The 19,585-nt window shown below is 41.5% G+C and overlaps 1 protein-coding gene across 1 annotated transcript in view; it reads right to left on the reverse strand.

The window, feature by feature from the left end:
* The window catches only part of LOC107121000 (dihydropyrimidine dehydrogenase [NADP(+)]-like), a 633,529-nt gene that overhangs the window by 242,426 nt on the left and 371,518 nt on the right, over positions 1 to 19,585 (reverse strand). Inside the window, exons 9-10 of the mRNA XM_015423794.1 lie at positions 11,341 to 11,448; positions 8,416 to 8,585 (exon numbers count right to left, since the gene is read on the reverse strand). Of these exons, the coding sequence (XP_015279280.1) occupies positions 8,416 to 8,585; positions 11,341 to 11,448 (278 nt within the window). The remainder of the gene's footprint in view (positions 1 to 8,415; positions 8,586 to 11,340; positions 11,449 to 19,585) is intronic.

Here is a 19,585-nt window from a genome sequence, read left to right on the forward strand (position 1 = left end):
AAAATGTATGTAAGATCCAATCCTGGGGGAGCTCTATTGTGAATAGTTTCAATCCTTATTATGAACTTCAACCTGAGCTCAACAAAAGTTTGTTGCTGGCTTAAGTTTTAGCCAACCTCTCTGTTGCACAAACAGATTCCTAGCCAAAAAGAGAAGTCAAAATGAGGAGGAATGTTCATTGATTTTAATTGCAATTAAAACAAGTGAAAACAGGCCAAACCAGCCTATCAAAAACTAACTGCTTTCTGAGCACAATAAGGAAGTACATGAAATTTTATACCCAGAATGACATAGCTAAGAAGATAAGATTCAGAAATCATAATAAGTCACAAAATTACAGAGATTCATCTGAGTAGTAATTCACTCACTGGTCAAATACAGAAAAAAGGTGTGCCTACATGATATCTTAAATGTTTATTTAACCTAACCTTAATAATAATACCTCAAGGATTCTTCATACCCAAGCAAAAAGTGTTTTCTTCTGATATGAAATTAAAGCCCTTTTTGACCCAGACACTGCAGAGTTTTACCCCAAACAACTAAAACCATGAACTCTATATTTCAAGCCAGAGGTCATTTCGGGGGGAATGCGGGGGAACGCAGTTCCCCCGGGTGAGGTGCGGGGGGGAGGGGCACATGATGAAGCCCCGCCCCCTGCTTCCAGCTGCCCCGCTTCCAATCATGGGGCTCGGCAGTGGAGCTGCAAGACCGGCACCGGCGGCCAGGACCGTTGGGGGCGGGGTGTGTGGCCTTATGACACATTTCCAGTGATGTCAGGAGGTGTGGCCTTATGACACACTTCCGGTGATGTCAGGGGGTGTGGCATATGCTAATGAGTTATGCTAATGAGTTCCCCTAGCTCTTTTTCTATGAAATGACCCCTGCTTCAAGCAAATACCTCTATTCAAAAACCTCTCCTGTCATACCAGCAAAAGAATGTTGTTTTCTTGTATGCTAACATCAGCTAAAAGGATACTCTAACCTACAAGGGAGAAACCTTACTATTTAATAGGCTTTCATTATATCCTAATAAAATCTTAATATGAGAAAAATCCATATAACCAGAAAAAGATAAATAATCTGAATAGAAAAAAATCATTATATTCCTATCCATGCTACATCTCCCTTTCAAACTTAAACATGGTAATGGATATGTCGTGTGTGTGTCCCCCCCCAAAAATGATAGTAATTAGAAACCTGCAACCTAATTCCACAAAGTCAGCTGAATCCCAAAATGCCCATAAAATGGAACAGATTAATGATGTACAATAACAGCACAATGCAGCTAACAAGAAAATGCAGTGATGTGATAAGTAGCCCTCACAAAGGTAGAGTTGCCAGCTCCAGAATGGGAAATACCTGGAGATTTGGGGGGTGAAGTCCAAAGAAAATGGGGTTTGGGGAGAAGAGGGAGTCAATAGGGTATAATGCCATAGAGTCCACCTTCCAAAGTGTCCATTTTATCTGATCTCTGTTGCCTGGAGACCAGTTGTAACAGCAGGAGATCTCTAGCCACCCCCTGAGATCTCTAGCCACCCCCTGGAGGTTGGCAACCCTTATCAAAGGGAAGGCAGTGTTTGTCAATGCAGTTGTGTGGTTGTGAAATGAAGGAACCACATACCCTTGATGAGGATCACTATCATACAAGCTCAGGGGTCTTACAAAGGTCCAGTAACAGCATATTCTAGATAAGAATTAAAGACTGCTGACTCATGGGCAATAGAGATTTCTTAAGTCACAGGAAGAAGTTTTCAGGAGTGACAAGTGCCTGGAAGGCCAGTCCAAGAGCCCAAGTATATGGAGAAAACTTCCAACCAAGCCATCCCATCCCATCCCATGCAACAGCAACTAGGAAAGTTATTAGCAGAAACATCACAGTAGAAACCATGGTAAAGATGTCATTAGGCAAACTCTGCTACTCCACTGAACAAAGTTTTGTTTGATGAGAAACAACAAGAAATTATAAAAGGCAGAATCTTTACGGTGTGTAATATAAAGAATGGATATAAGACCAGATGAATACCAGCCTCTCTTTGTAATGTCTTCCTTTTCTGGTGACCTCATGAGCATACACTTCATGAAGAGAGCTCTGATTTATGAAACCTTATGACAGAATAAAATTTATTAGTCTTTAAGGTGCCCATGAACTGTTTTTATTTTTAGCAGTGGAAGAAGACTTCAATATGCTCACTACCTCTGAAACACCATTTTCCACACCACTGGAGATCAGTAAAGTTCCCCAGATCTTTTAGAATAACCTGTATGGTGGTCACTGGTGGTAGAAAGTGTCACAGCCAATTTATGCCAACCCCGTAGGGTTTTCAAAGACAAGAGACAAACAGAAATAGTTTGACATTGCCTACCTCTGCGTAGCAACCCTGGACTTCCTTGGTGGTCTCCTATCCAGGTACTAACTGGGGTCAACCCTGCTTAGCATTCAAGATCTGATGAGATTGAGCTAGCCCGGGCCATCCAGGACTGGATGGTCATAACATTAGCAGACCACAAATCACAAAGAGATTGTAGCTACTGCATCCATAGTTCTATGATATGGACATAAAACACTATCCAGATCTATTGCTGGTATGAGCAGATACAAAGCAGTGAGCCTAAGGAAAACGACCCACAGGAGCCGCTTGGACGTTGCCGAGGCTGCGCCCGAGGAGAGATACGCCGCTCCAAAAAGAATAACAGCCAGCTCGCCCAGCCGATAGCAGCCGGGTCGCAGGACAACATCAACAGCAACAACTCACACCAAGAAAAAGCTGCCAAAGGAACACCGTGCCGTATTAGGGGTGCTGGTAGGTTGTCCCCCCCCCCCGCACCATATGTGGCCCTAGATAGGTATTAGCTACTATACAGTAGCACATTGTAAACCGCCCTGAGACCCGCTAGGGGTTAAGGGCGGTATATAAATCACCTGTAAAAAAAAAAAAAAATTCATCAATACGCACTTTCTTCCTGCTGTACTATCTTGCAGCAATAAAGCATAAGGGAATTAAAGAGACTTTAAAAAAAACAGTATCCAACTTCAAGAAAGCAATACTTAAAAGGGTAGCCTGAAAATAAGAGTCAGGTGCTATTGAAAGAAAAAACATATTTCATGAATACATCTGTAAAACACTAGGACTGTAGTCATATCCAGCAAACCAACAAAGTAATAGTAAAGTACAATTAGCCATGACAACAGCTAAGAGATTATGACACAGAGAAGTTTTATCAGGCTGACTCCTGGTTAGTCTTCCCACTGCACAGGAATACCCCACTGAGAGCTTGCTTTAACAGCCTAATGGAAATACTGTTGGGATGTAGGACCAAACCTCTCACTGATGACTGGACAGCTTTTGCAGCCAGCAGTAGGGAACAATGTAGAAGGGGGAAAATAAGAAAGAAAGAAAAACACCCAAGTATTCTGTATGACAGCCTCTCACCTGTAATTACATCATGTTAGTATTTATTATCTGGATAAACCATAAAGGATTAGACAGAAGGAAGACTGAGAGGACAGGTAGCATTCGGTTTATATGAAGTGGCTAAACAAGGAATGCAAGTGATCCATTGAGAACAGAAATCATTTGTTATCAACTAGAATTTAAATTCAAGGCAATATATCAAAGAAGAAATTGAATCTCCCAATATGTAGAAAGACAGACAGACAGACAGACAGACAGACAGACAGACAGACAGACAGACTGACAGGTAGGGCTAGCAGGAACTCCTCTGCATATTAGGCGACACACCTCTTATGTAGCCAATCCTCCAAGAGCTTACAGAGCTCTTCTTACAGGGGCTACTGTAAGCTCTTGGAGGATTGGCTACATTAGGGGTGTGTTGCCTAATATGCAAAGGAGTTCCTGCTACAAAAAGAGTCCTGCTTGACAGATATAGTGTGTATGTGTGTGCTTGTGAGCCTGGAAGTCATGGTGACTTCTGGTGACCCGGGGCTAGGACTTTTCCGAGTGGTGGCTTGATATTATTTGCCTCTGCATCCCAGCCCCGGTATTCCTTTGGAGGTCTCCCTTCCAAGTTCTTGCCAGGGTTGGCCCTGCTTAGCTTCTGAGATCTGACAAGATTGGGCTTGCCTGGGCTATCCAGGTTTGGGCAGTCTCCCAATATGTTTTTTTACTATAAAAAGCAGACACAGGGAAGGAGGGCATGATGCCATACTGCTGGGCAAGGGTGAGTAACTTTGCTCTGCTATTTTTGTGATCACCAGCAGCCCTAGGCAGGCTATAAATACCCATAATAGGAGAAGACAATGTCAAAAAACAGTGTATGTGTTTTCTTTCCCTATCAGGTCTAACTTGAGTCTAGACAGGGATGCATTTCGATCAGGGGGAAAAATACATTAGTGAAATAATTAAATATCTTTTGCACAGAACAGGTCCTACTTTTTCAATTTTTTAAAAAAATTAGGAGATCCAGTCAGTTTGTTTGATATAACATGCAGTTTGGCCTTAGTAGGGAAAAAGTATAGGATTCCTGAGAGGGAGACCCAGGTTGCCTCTTATGGAGAAGACAAGAGTAACTCAAAGATTATGTAGTGTAAAGAATTTAAAAATGAAATTCTCTAGCTTGGTTCAGTGTTAGCAAATTCTCTTTGTAGTAAGTGGGAGGGATACTTGTAGGAATCTGCTTGATAGTTTTGTAAAACAGATAAGCTGTAATGTCAATACATAATAGAACTGAAATTACAACTTCTGGCCTCAACCTGGACACTACACTCAGTTCAATAAAGCTTTTCTTGAAGGCCTTTGTATCAGTTATCTTTATAAATGAATGAATACAGTGCATCATCTGAATTAAAAAGTCCTGTACTAACAAAAACTACAGTGTCAAACGTTAACAAAGAATATGCAAGTTAAGGGAGTATAGGCATTGGCTGGGATCCAGCAAGGCACAGGAGGAAACATAAATACCCTTAGCACAGTTCTGCTTGAACAAGATCTGGTGCAACATCTAGTGCTTTTCTCCCTACATATTATAGTACCCAGAAGTTGGTTGCACAACATATTGCACAAGCAGAAACACAAGTGGGGATACAGTAAGTTTGATTAAGCACAAGTTGGTATCAGTCTTTTTCTTGTGTTTCTGCTTCTGCAAGAATTCTAGCACAAGCAGAAATTTGGCACTGGATTCAACTCCATGTCTAGTAAATTTATTCAGTGATAGTTATTGTTTGCATTGTTTATGGAATGATAAATTTCATGGCATTAGAGTATTTGTACTTTTTACACTGTTTTGATACATTTGTATTTTATTTCTCTCTAGAGTTGACTTTTGCATTCACTATGCATTTGGGATAAGTAACTTTGCTTTTCCCCAAAAAGTTATGGTATCAGATGCTTGACTCGCTAATTAGGGATGGGCACGAACCAGGAAAATATGGTTCATTTTGGTTCATGGTGTGTCCGGTTTGTGAGCCACGAACCGTCACAAACATTTAGGCACCAAACAAACTGGTTCATTTAATGAGGTTCATAATGTGTTAGAATGATAATCCAGCATGCTAGAGACACCAAACTCACAGGAGATCTCTGGCTGACTCTCTTCTAACAGCCCTCCCAGTTAGGTGAGGATTGGTTTTACGGCATCAGAGTTACAGCCACCCAAAGAAGGTGCCCTGGGAAAGTGCTTTCTGGGGAAATGAAAAGTGCGGGTTCAGAAGGTTCAAGAGTGTATAGAAATACCCTGTGCAAGCTATAGAAATAAGACTCACAGGGGACCTCCCCCTAATGTTCCTCTACATGTTCTCCAAGTTATGTGCAGATTGGGGGTCTGAGTTATTAGCTCCCAAAGAAGATGCCTCCAGGACTGGAGAAGGTAGGAATCAAAGCTGCTCTCTGACGCTGGGCCAAGAGGGGCCATGGAGCAACATGGAGTTGGGATGTGGAAGGGGAGGATGCTTCCCCCCACTCTCTGAATCACTGCTGTCAGAGTCCTCCTCTCCAAAGAGTGTTAGCAACTGCCAGTGTCTCGGCAGTGCTAGCACCGCTTTTGCCTCTGTGGAGAGCCCCAGGAACAGGGATGGGGGCCCGTAGTATGCAGGGAGTGGAAGACTTCTTCCTCCCACAGTGAGCACACTTTGCACCCACTTTAACCCTCACGGCACACAGAGGTGTTCACAGTCAGGAGGAGTGGGAGGGTATAAATGTGGGGCCTCAGCTGAGGCACCAAGTACCTAAACCCCTCTGCTCGGCATGAATAGAGAGATGGAGTGACTCTAAGTCCTGAGTCCACCTAACACCCAAACCCCACCAAGGAGATATGTGCACAATCAGGAGAGATGGGACCTTGGCTGAGGCACCCAGTAGCAAAGGCCCTCTGCTTGGAGTGAGCAGAGAGATGGGGTGCTTCAGAGCCTGAGTCCACCTAAGACCCAAACCGCTCCAGGGGAGAGGTGTTCACAATCAGGAGGGGTGGGAAGGTATAAAATTTGGGTCCTCAGTCAAGGCACCCAGTAGCTAAGCCTCTCTGCTTGGTGTGAGCAGAGAGACGGGGTGGGTCAGAGCCCTGAGTCACTGAACACCCAAACTACACTGGGGGAGAGGTGTTCACAATCAGGAATAAATGCATGTGCTTTACTTTTAACAAGTTCCCTGCCTCTCCATTTGACTGCTAACATCCAATTGAGGAGAGGGTGTAGAGCTGAGCTGAGGGTATATATAGCTTTCTTATCCCATAAAGCAGAATGGGAACTCTGTTATTCGCAGCCAGCAGTGTCTGTTAAGCTTTGGAGGGCCCCTATTGGTGTTTCCAAGGCTTCAGAATTCCCCCCTCCCCGCGTTGCTTTGAAGTTTGGTAAACATTTTGTTTGACTGGAGACGGACTGTCTGAAAATGTATCCATTCACCAACTACCACAAACCATTTTAAAATTTTTGGAAAGCTCATGCAGGTTGACCTGCCATGGATTTCAGCTCCCAAGCCATGAACTGGCCAAAATTCATCATGAACTTTAGTTCATGAGCCAGTTCGTCCCCATCCCTATTGCTAATCTGGTCTACACTTTTTCAGCACTAAATCAGGTGTAGGGATTATTCAGAAAGAATATCTAATGAAAGGATTCTGTAAAATGAGATAAAACAACCTTTTTCTGAGAACCAAACCTTAAGGATCATCTTTCCCCAACTGCGTTCACATACACTGATAAGATACACTGATAAAATTCTTACCTCTAATGGTTTAACACAACTGTGGCTCAGAGTTACACTGTGGCAATACAGTTACACTCTTCTAAATTCATGGATTTAGAAGTGTATAACTGTGTTTGGGTTTGTACTGTGAAGTACTTCCACACTTTGGGAAGTATTTGATGCCATCAGTAGTTATAATAGACCAGAAATGTGTGTAAAACCTACTCAAATGTGTGAGTTGGTTAATATTTTAGAATGATCCTTGTCACTGGCATATAATATATTTAACTCCACTAAAAATTGTATGGGCACAGAGAGCAGGGGAATATAATTAGAGTTGTGCTGAATAAATCAGTGTATTTATTACATTTGTTCAAAATAATCTTCAGTCCTCATCCCTAATTTTTTTTACATTATGACAAAACACACACCCCACGATATAAATTATGTATTTTGAAAAATTACACAGAAGCCTGGTTTCTTCCACTTTCCCACCCACCCCCTTGTGTAACTTTTAAGTCTCCACAATCTACATCTATTCTTGAAAATAGAGGGCCGTTTCCCCATATATTTTGTAACTCGGGTATATTTGATGTCTCATTAGTGTAAATTATGCAACAATCCATGATATGTGACACATAAATTATAACAAAGCAAGACTACCACAATGCAATAATTAAAGCTGAAATAAAAAGCATTTGTAGTAAAATAAATGATTACGATGCCAATCAACAACTCAATGTGTATGCAGAGTACATGTGCCAGCCACTGGACCTGCGAGTTTAATTCCAAATTAAAGGATGCTTTGAAATACTCACAATGTTAGAATGGTCTGTAAGGGTAAGTGGAAATGAAAATGTATAGCTTTCCTAGAAGAAACAGGGTTAGAACACCTACAATTCATTTAAGCTCTTGCAGGTCTTTTTAGGAATTGCAAAAGCATCACTGAATGCTGTATTTTATATCTATAGATCATATAAAATGACCCTCAATGTGTTATCTCATAATTTTAAATCTTACTAAATACCTGAAAGCAATATTTTATTTCAAGGGGAACACAGTCTGAGAAAAAGGGTTACCTCCATCAGTGCTACCCCTGTACAACTTCTATGAAAGACTGTCGCCTCCTAAGGCTTCTATTTTTTTTTTAAGATGAGGGGAAGTTACATGCATCTGTGTGTAATGTGTAGTTTAGCCCTAAGTAGCATGATGAACCAGTGTTCATACCACAAGGCATGTTCCATTAGTGCTCTCAATTCTTTCAATTGCTTGAAATTTACCTCCTCTGGGACAGCCCGTACATTTGTAAATCCTTTCCTGAAGACCACAAAAACACGACGAGCTCCACAGCGCAAAGCCGATGTTGCACAGTCAAAAGCAGTGTCACCGGCTCCCAGAACAATCACCGTTCCATGTATTGATGGCAATGGAGAGTGACAGGCACACATTCCTGAATGATGAAAGGAAAACCCCATTTTCAGGGAGAGAAACTGTTTCTGCATGACAGCTCAAAAGATACTTGTACTCGAAGCGATGTAAAATTGCATCTTGCAGTTTCCGAGCATGGAGAGTCACTATCAAATTATTCTGCTTCGTTGAAAGACAGTTTTATTCCCATTTTTAAGATATGCTCGTACATGTAATTTCATAGTAACTTCCTTTAGCTACACTGCCTTCCTGTCTTGGCAGGAAATAAACTAAAATGCACATTTAAATTGAAAAAAACCCACCTGTAGGGACTTGTCAGATTGGGTTCAAATGATCCAAGTTTTCAAAAAACCCTAAACTTTTAACTTATTTATATATTATTTTAAGGAGAGAAGAAACCTTGCATGGCTCCATTCATTCTCACGTAGACTAGTATGTTACATTTCCCTTCACACCTTCATATCAGCTGCTCTTAATATTGTGTTCTGTGAGGCATACTCAGTCCTCACCATTGGGGGGGGGAGAAGAGAGGTGGTTAATTTACAAAGCGATATTTTCTCAATCACTCCTAAACCACTTAAAAATATAAAAACACCTATTCTGTCAGTTAATTGCCTCATTTTGTTGTTGTCATAGTTGACAAGAGGCACACAATTTACTATCAGAAACAACTGCTGTGGGAAAGGCGCTTCTGTTGCTGATCAGAACCATCTTGGCAATGAAGGATCCCACTGTAATTGACGTTCTAGGCACTGCCTCTCGCAAGTATAGTCCATGATTTGCGTGTATTCTTGGTTCAATCCCTGGCATTTCCAGTCCCAAATAACAGAGTTGAAATGCCCACTGCCAGAGGCTGCTGTCAGTAAGGCAGACAGCACTGGACCTGACTGACCAGTTGTCTGACTCAGTGAAAGGAAGTTCCATATGTAAGGCTTAGTTAAAAGGAACCCAGTTAAAAGGAAATGCTGAGAGGGATATGTTCTCTGAGTCCAAGCGAATGACTGTGTGCCTGAGTACAGATGTTTTATCACTGATGGCCATGTCAGACAGAGCTCTGTATGGGTTAAAAACTGACAACTGGGAGGTTCACTTAAATGTGTCCAGCTTTAGAAGTAGATTCTAGCCATCACAATAACATCTATGAGATTCATTTTTATAACAGGAGGTGAGTCTAAAAATAATTATCATCCTTGGAAAAATTCTAAGGTCTCCTTGTTTTTAGAAAAAAAATGTTTCCCACTAGCTTTAGCTTCTTAAAAGTTTGGATAAGAAATAGGACTCAGTGTCACTAAGTCAGTATCATCCAGTATGGTGTTGTACGGGACACCAAGAAAAACTTAAAAACCTGGATGCAGGTAATCCAGACAATGTGTCGTACTTTAACAACAGGCAGAATGCAAGTAACCACTGATTAAACAAATGACTGTAATTTTTAAAATGATACCACAAATAGCATAAACCTGTAATCTGAAGGGGCCTGAGATAGCTTCATTCAGGAGAGTCTGTTTTTTACCATATCATCAATGGTCTATAATTCTTAACTTTGTGCACTGCCAGTTGTGAATTTTCACAGCAAGGGTATAGAACCACAAGTATCAATTTCTTTCAGGAACAAGCAAAAAAAAATCTTTAAACACAGGGCTATAAATACTAAAAAAAATACTAACATACTAAAAAAAATCTGAACATACTGAAATATACAAAAACAGCACAATATACCACATAGCCAAATGGACATAGTATGGGATTTCATTAAGGCATATTCCAGATACATACACTTAATTTTGAGGGAGTGTGTTGGAGACCTGAAATATACAACAGTATTCACCTCTCTCTGAAGATGTTTAATACTTCCCTGGATGTCATATTTGCTTGTGCTTGGGTCATGATAAACCATCACCCGCCCATCATGCAGAAAGTGTACAGCCATACCGATAATTTCCCGAATCCCAGTATGATAGCACTGGGATTCGGGAATATCAGCAAATGCCAATATTTTTCAGGTTTGGGATATCCAAACCTGAAAAAATACAAATATTTTTTTCTGCACACCCATAGCTGAGAGTGGAAGAAAAACAAAGCAATCTTTATAATTTGTTGAAAATCATAAATAACATTAGGTAGTGCCCTAGCAAGTAAACAAGAGCCAAACTGATTATTATGGCCCAATATATTGAACTTGAGTTTTGCGGTCAGTTTCATAATGATTTGTGCATAAGACACAATATTACTGTGACTTGTTAAGAGATATTCGAAATGTTTAAGGTTGCAATACTATGCATACTTGTTTGGAAGGCAGTCCTATTTAAATGCATACGATTTACTTCTAAGTAAATTAGGCTCAGCCATTGCTGTGGTCCTATTCACATTTCACTTACAGGAAGTGTCATGGAAATGAATAAAAGCCAATTGGAATCACAAGGAGGTAGGTATGCACTGAGCAGCACTCCATATCTAATTTTGGCTGACTATGAAGGCTACTGGTGATAAACCCTACAAGTGTGTGTTTAGCATTTAACTGTCAAGGGTTCAAGACTCAAGTGAAAAAACAACTAAACAAGAGCTTCCTACATAGGAATCTCTACTAGCACCTTCATTGCAGAGCCAAATACTGCTGACTAATTAATAGTTAATTTTTAATTTTACAATTAGTATTGTTGTTTTAATTATTGGTACAAGCTACTTCCATCACATCAGAAAGCAGGAACCAGAGGTTTCAAATAAACACGTGAATAACTATTCTGGAAACATACAAAAAGAGAACTGAAAATGCATACCTGGTTTACTCGCCATAGCCACCAGTGGTAGGAAGTCTTTAGATGTGTAAAATCCTTGCTCCATCTTCAGACCTTCAAATATAGATTCTCTTTTTGGTTCTGGTAGACCTAACACATACAAAGTTTAAATGGACTGGGTGTTTAGCAAACAAACAGTTAAAAGAAAAATTGCTAACATCTTCATCCTGTCAGCTATTAACCTACACAAATTCAGTAGGTTGATACGTTGACAATTAGAAGAATCAGTTCACAATCAATATATTGTTTAGAGCAGTAATATCGTCAGTGGACAAAAGCACATTCATTGCACATGGACAAGAAAACACAGAAACCAGTATGTATCTAACCATTTATGGACTTCGTGAAGGGAGGGCAAAACAATTTTTATTTGTTTCCATGTCTTCCTCCATTCATACATATCACTTGATTTCCCCCCTGAAAACTTCTTTTCCAATCACACATACACACAAAAATATTTCTTGCAATGGTGCTCTTGGGCAAATGCATCCAGTCGTCTGGAGAGAAACGCACAGTGTGGTCCTGAATGCAAGAGTATACCAGTTCCTGCTCATTTTGAGCCTGCTCAGGTTGAGCCTGCCCAACCACCCCTGCCAATGCAGCAGCAATTTTAGTTGGAAACTTGCCCAATATCATAGCACTGTTCATCAATAATTATACAAAATATAATAAAGTTTACATTTCTGGTTCTGGTTGACACACATAACCGTATAGACTTTTAATAATGACTATGTACTGTACTCTATGGGTGCTTATGGGTGGGTGTGTACGTGCCTGGCTTTATTACATTTTATTTATTATTTTTGAAAGCATATTTTGCATCATGGCACTGTGCCACTCTTTCAGCAATATTAGAAAAACATGCAGTTATCAGCCCTCTGTTCTCTTTCACAGGATAAAGGGAGTGTATGGGAACTCATTCATTAGCAATGTGGGGAGGAGTGTTCTTGCCTCTATGCCTGTTGGGGACAATGAGGGACAATTTCTTTTCCTGCTGTCTAGACGATTAACATAGGAAAGAGCTATTATAAAGGTTCCTGAAGTCCTCCCTCCCTTACCTCAAGCAGCAGAGACATGCAAATCTACACTGCAATGTAGATGCAATGCACTACCAGTCTCCAGGAGTAATTAATGTGACCACAGAGAATCGCCCACACTTACAGTGCTGATATAGCTAAATAGATTTTCTGGGTATAGTGTTATTCCTGAGCAGCACCACACATGTGGAAAAGAAAAGGGGGTAGAGATTGATGAAGAAAATCAGGACAGCAGCTACGGAGAGCAAATCCAATATGAATTTTTTGCGAGAGGGCAACCACAGCTGATCATGAGAAACTGCATTAAACTATGCTGTATGGAATGTCTGTAAACGTGTGAATGAGCCAGCTCTCGCACCAGCAACATGACCTCCATGCGAAATACTCTCCTTGTAGAAGGTACTCCTCTGCTTTAGTTTATCTTGGCTATTGTAAAAAGACTAATGAGGTGTAACTTGAGAAGGATCAACTTCAGCCACAAATACTCATTACCACTGCACTGCCAACACAAAGGCAGACTTTCACTACTCAAAGGAGGATTGAGGCAAGGTGGGTCACCTGCCCCCCAAGGCTCTTTTGCTGTTTTGTTCTGTGAAGCACCTACAGAGCTAGACTTCAAGATGGGATGTAGAGGCACCTCTTCTGAAGCCACCTGGTACCTAATGGATGGCATGAGAGAAGGTGTTCACCCCCTGTGCTGTCGCTACAGCCCACCGCAGCTAGACAGCATGGAATGACAGTAAAATGTGTTGAGCTGCTGCTGCCTAACACATGTGCTACCATCAACAGAGTCCAAGGCTACAAATTCCAGAAGCAGCTGGACTAGCAAAGGTATAGGTCAAGGGTGTCAAACATATGGCCTGTGGGTTGGAACCAGCCCCTGCAGGGCTCATATCCAGCCCATGAGCAACTGGCTTTCTCCTGCTTCCTTCTCTAGAGCTGCTGCTGTGTCACAGTTTGCTTTCGGCCAGTTATCTCTATTGCCTGGGAGAATTAAACCCCTTTCCTCCATTGGCTGTTTCCTCTCCCTTCTCCTTTGGGGAGGAAAGGAGGGAGGAGGGGGAGAGAGAGTGTGCATGCTTAAGAGGAGCAACGTCTGAGTCCCATGGCACCTTTAAGAGACCAACAAAGTTTTATTTCGGGTATAAGCTTTCATGTGCATGCACACTTCTTCTCTGGGGTGGCTGCTGTGGTGCAGCACAGCTCTCTCAATCGCATGGGAGAGACAAAAAAAACAATCTCCACTTTATTGGCTGTCTCCTCCCCCCTTCTCCTTTGGGGAGAAAGGGAGGGAAAGAGAGAGAGCATGCTTGAGAGGAGAAAAGTCCCATGGCACCTTTAAGAGACCAAGAAAGTTTTCTTTCAGGAATAAACTTTCATGCACATTTCTTTTCTGGAACAGTGTCTGCATTGCAGCCCAGATCTCCCAATAGTGTGGGAGAGGTGAAAACCCAACCTCCCCTCCGTTGGCTGTCTCCTCCACCCCGCCTTCTTCTGATCCCATGACACCTTTAAGACCAACAAAGTTTTATTTCAGGCCGCTGAAAACTCCTTTGTAATAACACTCAGTTGGCTTCGAGCTGCTGTTTGTGGTTGCTTTCCCCTTGTGTTACAGTGCAGAATTAAGGTTCCCAGGCTGGTTGCAGAGAGAAGGAATTTCTCAGCTTTGGGCTTTATTGTTCGGCATATTAAATAGCCTTACTCTTGTGTGTTAACTCTGAAGTTTGTGAGTGGGGGAGAGGAGAGGGACTTCAATGGGGTACAATGCATACAATCCATCTTTCAGAGTGGCCATTTTCTCCTAGTGAACCATTTTCTCTGTTACCTAGAGATCAGTTGTAATCCCAGGAGATCTCCAGCCATTACTTGGAGGTTGTATAAATATAAAGAAACTCCGTGAATGAATTACGAACATAAGCAAAAACATTATATTGTATGAAACAATTCAAACATTTTGAAATCTCTGTTAAAGAACACTTATATATATATTTTTACAGAGCTAGGAACAAAAAGTACTTGATACAAAGGGAGAATACAATTAGAGAATTGTGGACTCTAATTGTATTCTCCCTTTGTATCAAGTACTTTTTGTTACTAGCTAGAGATGTGAAGGCTCAGGGAAAAAACGGAAAAATTTGGGGGGGAAAGGTTTTTTTCCGTTTTTTTCCTGAAGCTTTTTTGTTTTTTTTCCAAAAAATTGGAAAAATTGAAAAAAGAAAAGAAAAGAAAAAAAATTGATTATGGAACATTTTATTTTAACATGATGAATAAAATATTTTAAGACAAGGTATTCAAAATCATTATATTTCTATATTTGGACTGAATGGTATATGATGATCGAAGACAGAAACAAATGCAGCTTGAAGGAGAAAAGAGAGAAAATCCAAAGCTTGGGGGCTATTTAAAATTACAATACTGGAAGCTCAGATAAGATATATATTGCAGGTTAGGAAAGGTACAAACAGGTATAAAAAAAGGCCTGCATGGTTAATGAACAAAATAATGGAAGCAATAAAAGGTACAGATTCCTTTAAGCAGTAAAAGGCTAATCCAAGTGAGGTAAATAAAAGGGAGCACAGGTTTTGGCAAATAAAATGCAAGTCAGTGATCAGACAGGCAGAAAGGGACTATGAGGAACATACTGCAAAAAACAAAGACCAACAACAAAAATTTATTCAAATACATTTGAAGCATAAAACCAGCAAGGGAGGCAGTGGGGCCCTTGGACAACCAAGGGGTAAAATGATCACTAAAGGATGATGGGGAAATAGCAGAAAAGCTGGATGCATTTTTTGCCTCTGTCTTCACTGTGGAAGATGGGAGGTGCTTGCCTCCTCCAGAACCACTGATTTCAGGAGGGATGTCAAAAGACCTGAGTCGGATTGAGGAGATGAGAGAGGAGGTCCTACAACTGATTGACAGATTAAAAATTGACAAGTCACCAGGCCCAGATGGCATACATCCAAAAGTTCTAATGTAACCCCCATCATTAAAAAAGGTTTCAGAGGAGATCTGGGAAATTACAGGCTGGTCAGTCTAACGCGGATATCCAGTACCAAAGACAGAATTAGTAGGCACATTGATGAACAGAAGCTATTGAGGAAGAACCAGCATGGATTCTGTATGGGAAGATCTTGTCGCATTAACCTTTTAGAGTTCTTTGAGGGGATGAACAAACATGGACAAGGGTGACCCAGTAAATGTTATTTATTTAGACTTCTAGAAAGCTTTTGATAAAGTTCCTCATCAAAGGTCCCTAAGTAAAAAAGCAGTCATGGGATAAGAAGACAAGTCCTCTTGTGGATTAAAAGATGGGTTAAATAACACAAAACAGAGAGTGAGTATAAATGGGCACTTTTCACAGTGGAAGGTGGTAAGCAGTGTGGTACCACAGGGCTCAATACTAGGTCCGCTGCTTTTTAACTTGTTCATTAATGATTTTGAGTTGAGAGTAAGTAGTAAAGTGGCTAAGTCTGCAGATGACACTAAGTTGTTCGTGGCGGTGAGAAACACTGTGAGGCACTCCAGAGGGATCTGTTGAGGCTGAGCAAGTGGGTGTCAACATGACAAACGAGATTCAAAGTGGGCAAGTGCAAAGTAATGCACATTGGAGCCAAAAATCCTAATTATAAATATACATTGATACTGGTGGTAACTGACCAGGAGAGAGACCTTGGAGTCATGTTAGATAGCTCACTGAAGATGTTGACTCAGTGTGCGATGGCAATAAAAAAGCTAAATGCTATGCTGGGGATTATTAGGAAGGGGATTGAAAACATATTAGCCTGCATCATAATGCCCTTGTATAAAATCTATGGTGTGGCCTCATTTGGAATACTGTGTACAGTTCTGGTCACTCCACCTCAAAAAGATATTATAGCCCTGGAAAAATGCAGAAAAGGGCAATTAAAATGATTAAGGGGATGGAACACTTTCCCTATGAAGAAAAGTTAAAGAGGTTAGGGCTTTTTAGCTTGGAAAAATGATGATTGAGGGTGACATGATAGAGGTTTACAAAATTATGCATGGGATAGAGAAGGTAAAGAAAAAACATTTTTCCCTTTTCTCATAATACAAGAACTCATGGGCATTCAATGAAATTAATGAGCAGTAGGCTTAGAATGGATAAAAAGAAGTACTTTTTCACCCAAAGAATAATTAACACATGGAATTCACTGCTGCAGGAAGTGGTGGTGACTACAAGCATAGAAAGCCTCAAGAGGGAATTGGATAAACATATGGAACGGAGGTCCATCAGTGGCTATTAGCCACAAGGTATAGATGGAACACTACGTCTGGGGCAGTGATGTTCTGTATACTTGGTGCTTGAGGGGCAAAAGTGGGAGGGCTTCTGTAGTGCTGGCTCGCTGGTGCCACTTGGGTTCTGGTCACTGTGTGACTGGATGGACCATTCACCTGATCCATCATGGCTTCTCTTATGTTCTTATGTTCAAACGTGCACCTGTAAGGACATGTGACATCTAAAGCCATCTGAACAACATGCTTGGGTGACGGCCACATTCCCCATTGAGGACAGTCATCTACCAACCCCATTAAATTAGCTGTATAAGTGACGATTACCTACAAAAACATAAAAAAGAAACATTTTAGTGATCTCAAAGGCATTCAAAAGCTGTATGATGACTGTGCAATGTGTATACATGAATGATTACAGACGCTGCATTTTCAAATTAATATTGAAGAAACAATATTGACTCTGCAAAAAATATCTTCCCACTTTGTACCAAGCACTGGATAGTTCAAGTTCTTTGTCATTTTACCTCTCCTGTGCTTCAATGACAGATAGGCATATGTCTATACTCAAAATTATTGTATTTTCTATTGCCAGGTAACTTTGAAAAAAGTGTTGAAATTTGAGAGACAGAGGAATGAAAAAACAAACAGTCATTCAGGCTATTATCTTTATTCTTAGAACACTCCAGGAAGTTCAACAGCCAGGGCTATCTGGACTTATTTTTGCAGCCCCAAGGAATAAAAGCACAGCATGGAGAAAGGCATGTCCCCTCAGGAGGATAGCATACCTGAGCCCATGCACTCCACTTCCACCAGCTCCAGGTGGCAGAGGCACAAGTCGGGAAGGAGCATCTGCTCCTTTGGGCTCATGCCATCTGGGATCCAAAGGGGTGCAGAACATCTCTGGACTCTGATGGTGTCAGGCAGGCTGGGAAGTGATGACAGGTACAAGCCACATCACATATGAAGCATATATGTCTATAGGTCAGACCACAACAAATTCTCTAACATAAACATGGACACTTCTGGCTTTCTTGTTCCTGCTTTTCAGACTCTAATCCAAAGGTTCATGCAAAAAATGTAAAGGGAAGAGCACATCTTAAAATCATATTCATTGGCAGAGTATTAAATCTTTACAGTTGTGTAAGAAAATGTCATATCTCTTGCAAGTCATATTGACTCAAAGAAATGCTGCACAATTATGCACATTAACAGAAAGAAGAAACCCCTTGGGCCAAATTAATAAAGTTTCGTTTGTATTTTACCTGGCAGTATTTCAAGTGAATACTCCTGATCTCTGGATTTGTATGCATTCCTCTTTCCTTCCCCTTTCATTTTATTTTATGCATATCGTACTGTAAAGCATTCTGGTATTTTATTCTTTGCACAGCACGTAGTAGAATTTTAAGTACATAATAACACAACAGGCGCTGCAAAATGAGAGCTTTGGTTTAATGCTACTTATCAGCATCCCATTTGTAAGTCTTTTAGTTCATTCATAACATGCTCATGCCACTGAACATAAGATGAGTCAGGTGTAGCAGCGGAGAGCCTGAATGAATGTCTGGACACAGGAATGGGCCATATGAAGACCCATAAAGCAAACCTCAATTCAGATAAAAGATGCTGTTGGTCCAGTCGTAGTACCAGGCAAGGAACTGGAATCTAGTCTGCTCTGGCTGGTTTGGTACTCCCCATAAAGAATCAGGTTTCCAGGTTGAGGATACTGTTTGATCCATGTCTGCAGATGAACATTCAAGTTTCATATGTAGAATGTAGCACTTTTAATTAGCTTCAACTAATTTACCAGCTGCAACCCTGATTTACCAGCTGCAACCCTTCCTTGAGAAGTGGGATCTGGCCCATTTTATTCAGGCACTCATTGCTTCCAGGTTAAACTACTGCAAAAATGTTATGTGATGTGCCTTTGAAGACAGATGAGTAAGATTGCTAATAGGCACTAATTATAAGGCACACATGTGGTAAGTGCTCTAAGAACATCACTGGCTGCCAAGTAATTTTCAGTTTCAACTCACAGTGATGGTTCTTACTTTTACATCCCTAAATGGCTTGGAACCAGGCTACCCGAAGATCTCCTGTTTCCATATAAGCCTGTCTTCTTTTGCATGATGCTAGGGCATCCCTACTCTATATATGCTCCCACTGTCAGTGCTAAGGTAGGTGATCATTAAGACCTTCTCAGTTCAGATGCCTCTCCATGTTCCTTCAATTGGAGCTCAATTGGCGCCGACCTCCTGCTCTTGTGCAGAATGCTCCGGCGGAGTCTTCTTGCACCAAAAAGCATTGCGAAAGCATTCAGACTACAGTTGTGGGTGCTTTTTTTGGATTCAGCCTAAGTTCAGGAGGTCGGCGCTGGCGGGAAAGACAGTAGAGACTGATTTGTAATGGCTGATTCAGGATTGGCTGTTCGGGATTGCCTTCTTGTTGGAGCCGCAGGTTGTGATTTGTTTTTTTGCGCACTGTGAAAAGGTGGGGAAAGGAGTGAGTGGAGCATGCTGCAGAGCGTTGGTGGTGGGCCCGTGTGAGGCCTGTGAGAAGAGGCTGCTGGGCCATGGGTCTCCAATCTGAATTCCCTCTCTTCCCCCACCCTGGGCGCGCGTGGGTCGTGGCGAGCCCAAGTGGGAAATGATTGCTGGGCCGGCGGGCACACCACTTGGCTGTGTGGAGGGGCTGCTTGCCAATGACAGCCCTCTTTTAGGCAGGCTTCCTTAATGGGCCTGGAGAGTACCTGACGATGGCCGCTTGACCTTGGCTGGCTAGTTTGCCCTTTGGTAAGCATTTTGCCTCCCTCTTAGACCCTTAAGTTTGTCTCTAGTGAGGCTTCTCATTTGGAAATGAGAGCGAGCAAGGCCTTGTGCTGCATTACCTGGACCCCCCCCCTTTTTTTTGTTGCCCTGGCTTGCAGTAGAGGTGCT

This window comes from Gekko japonicus, unplaced genomic scaffold (genome assembly GCF_001447785.1).
Source record: "Gekko japonicus isolate JY-2015 unplaced genomic scaffold, Gekko_japonicus_V1.1 scaffold151, whole genome shotgun sequence".
In the NCBI taxonomy this organism is placed as follows: domain Eukaryota; kingdom Metazoa; phylum Chordata; class Lepidosauria; order Squamata; family Gekkonidae; genus Gekko; species Gekko japonicus.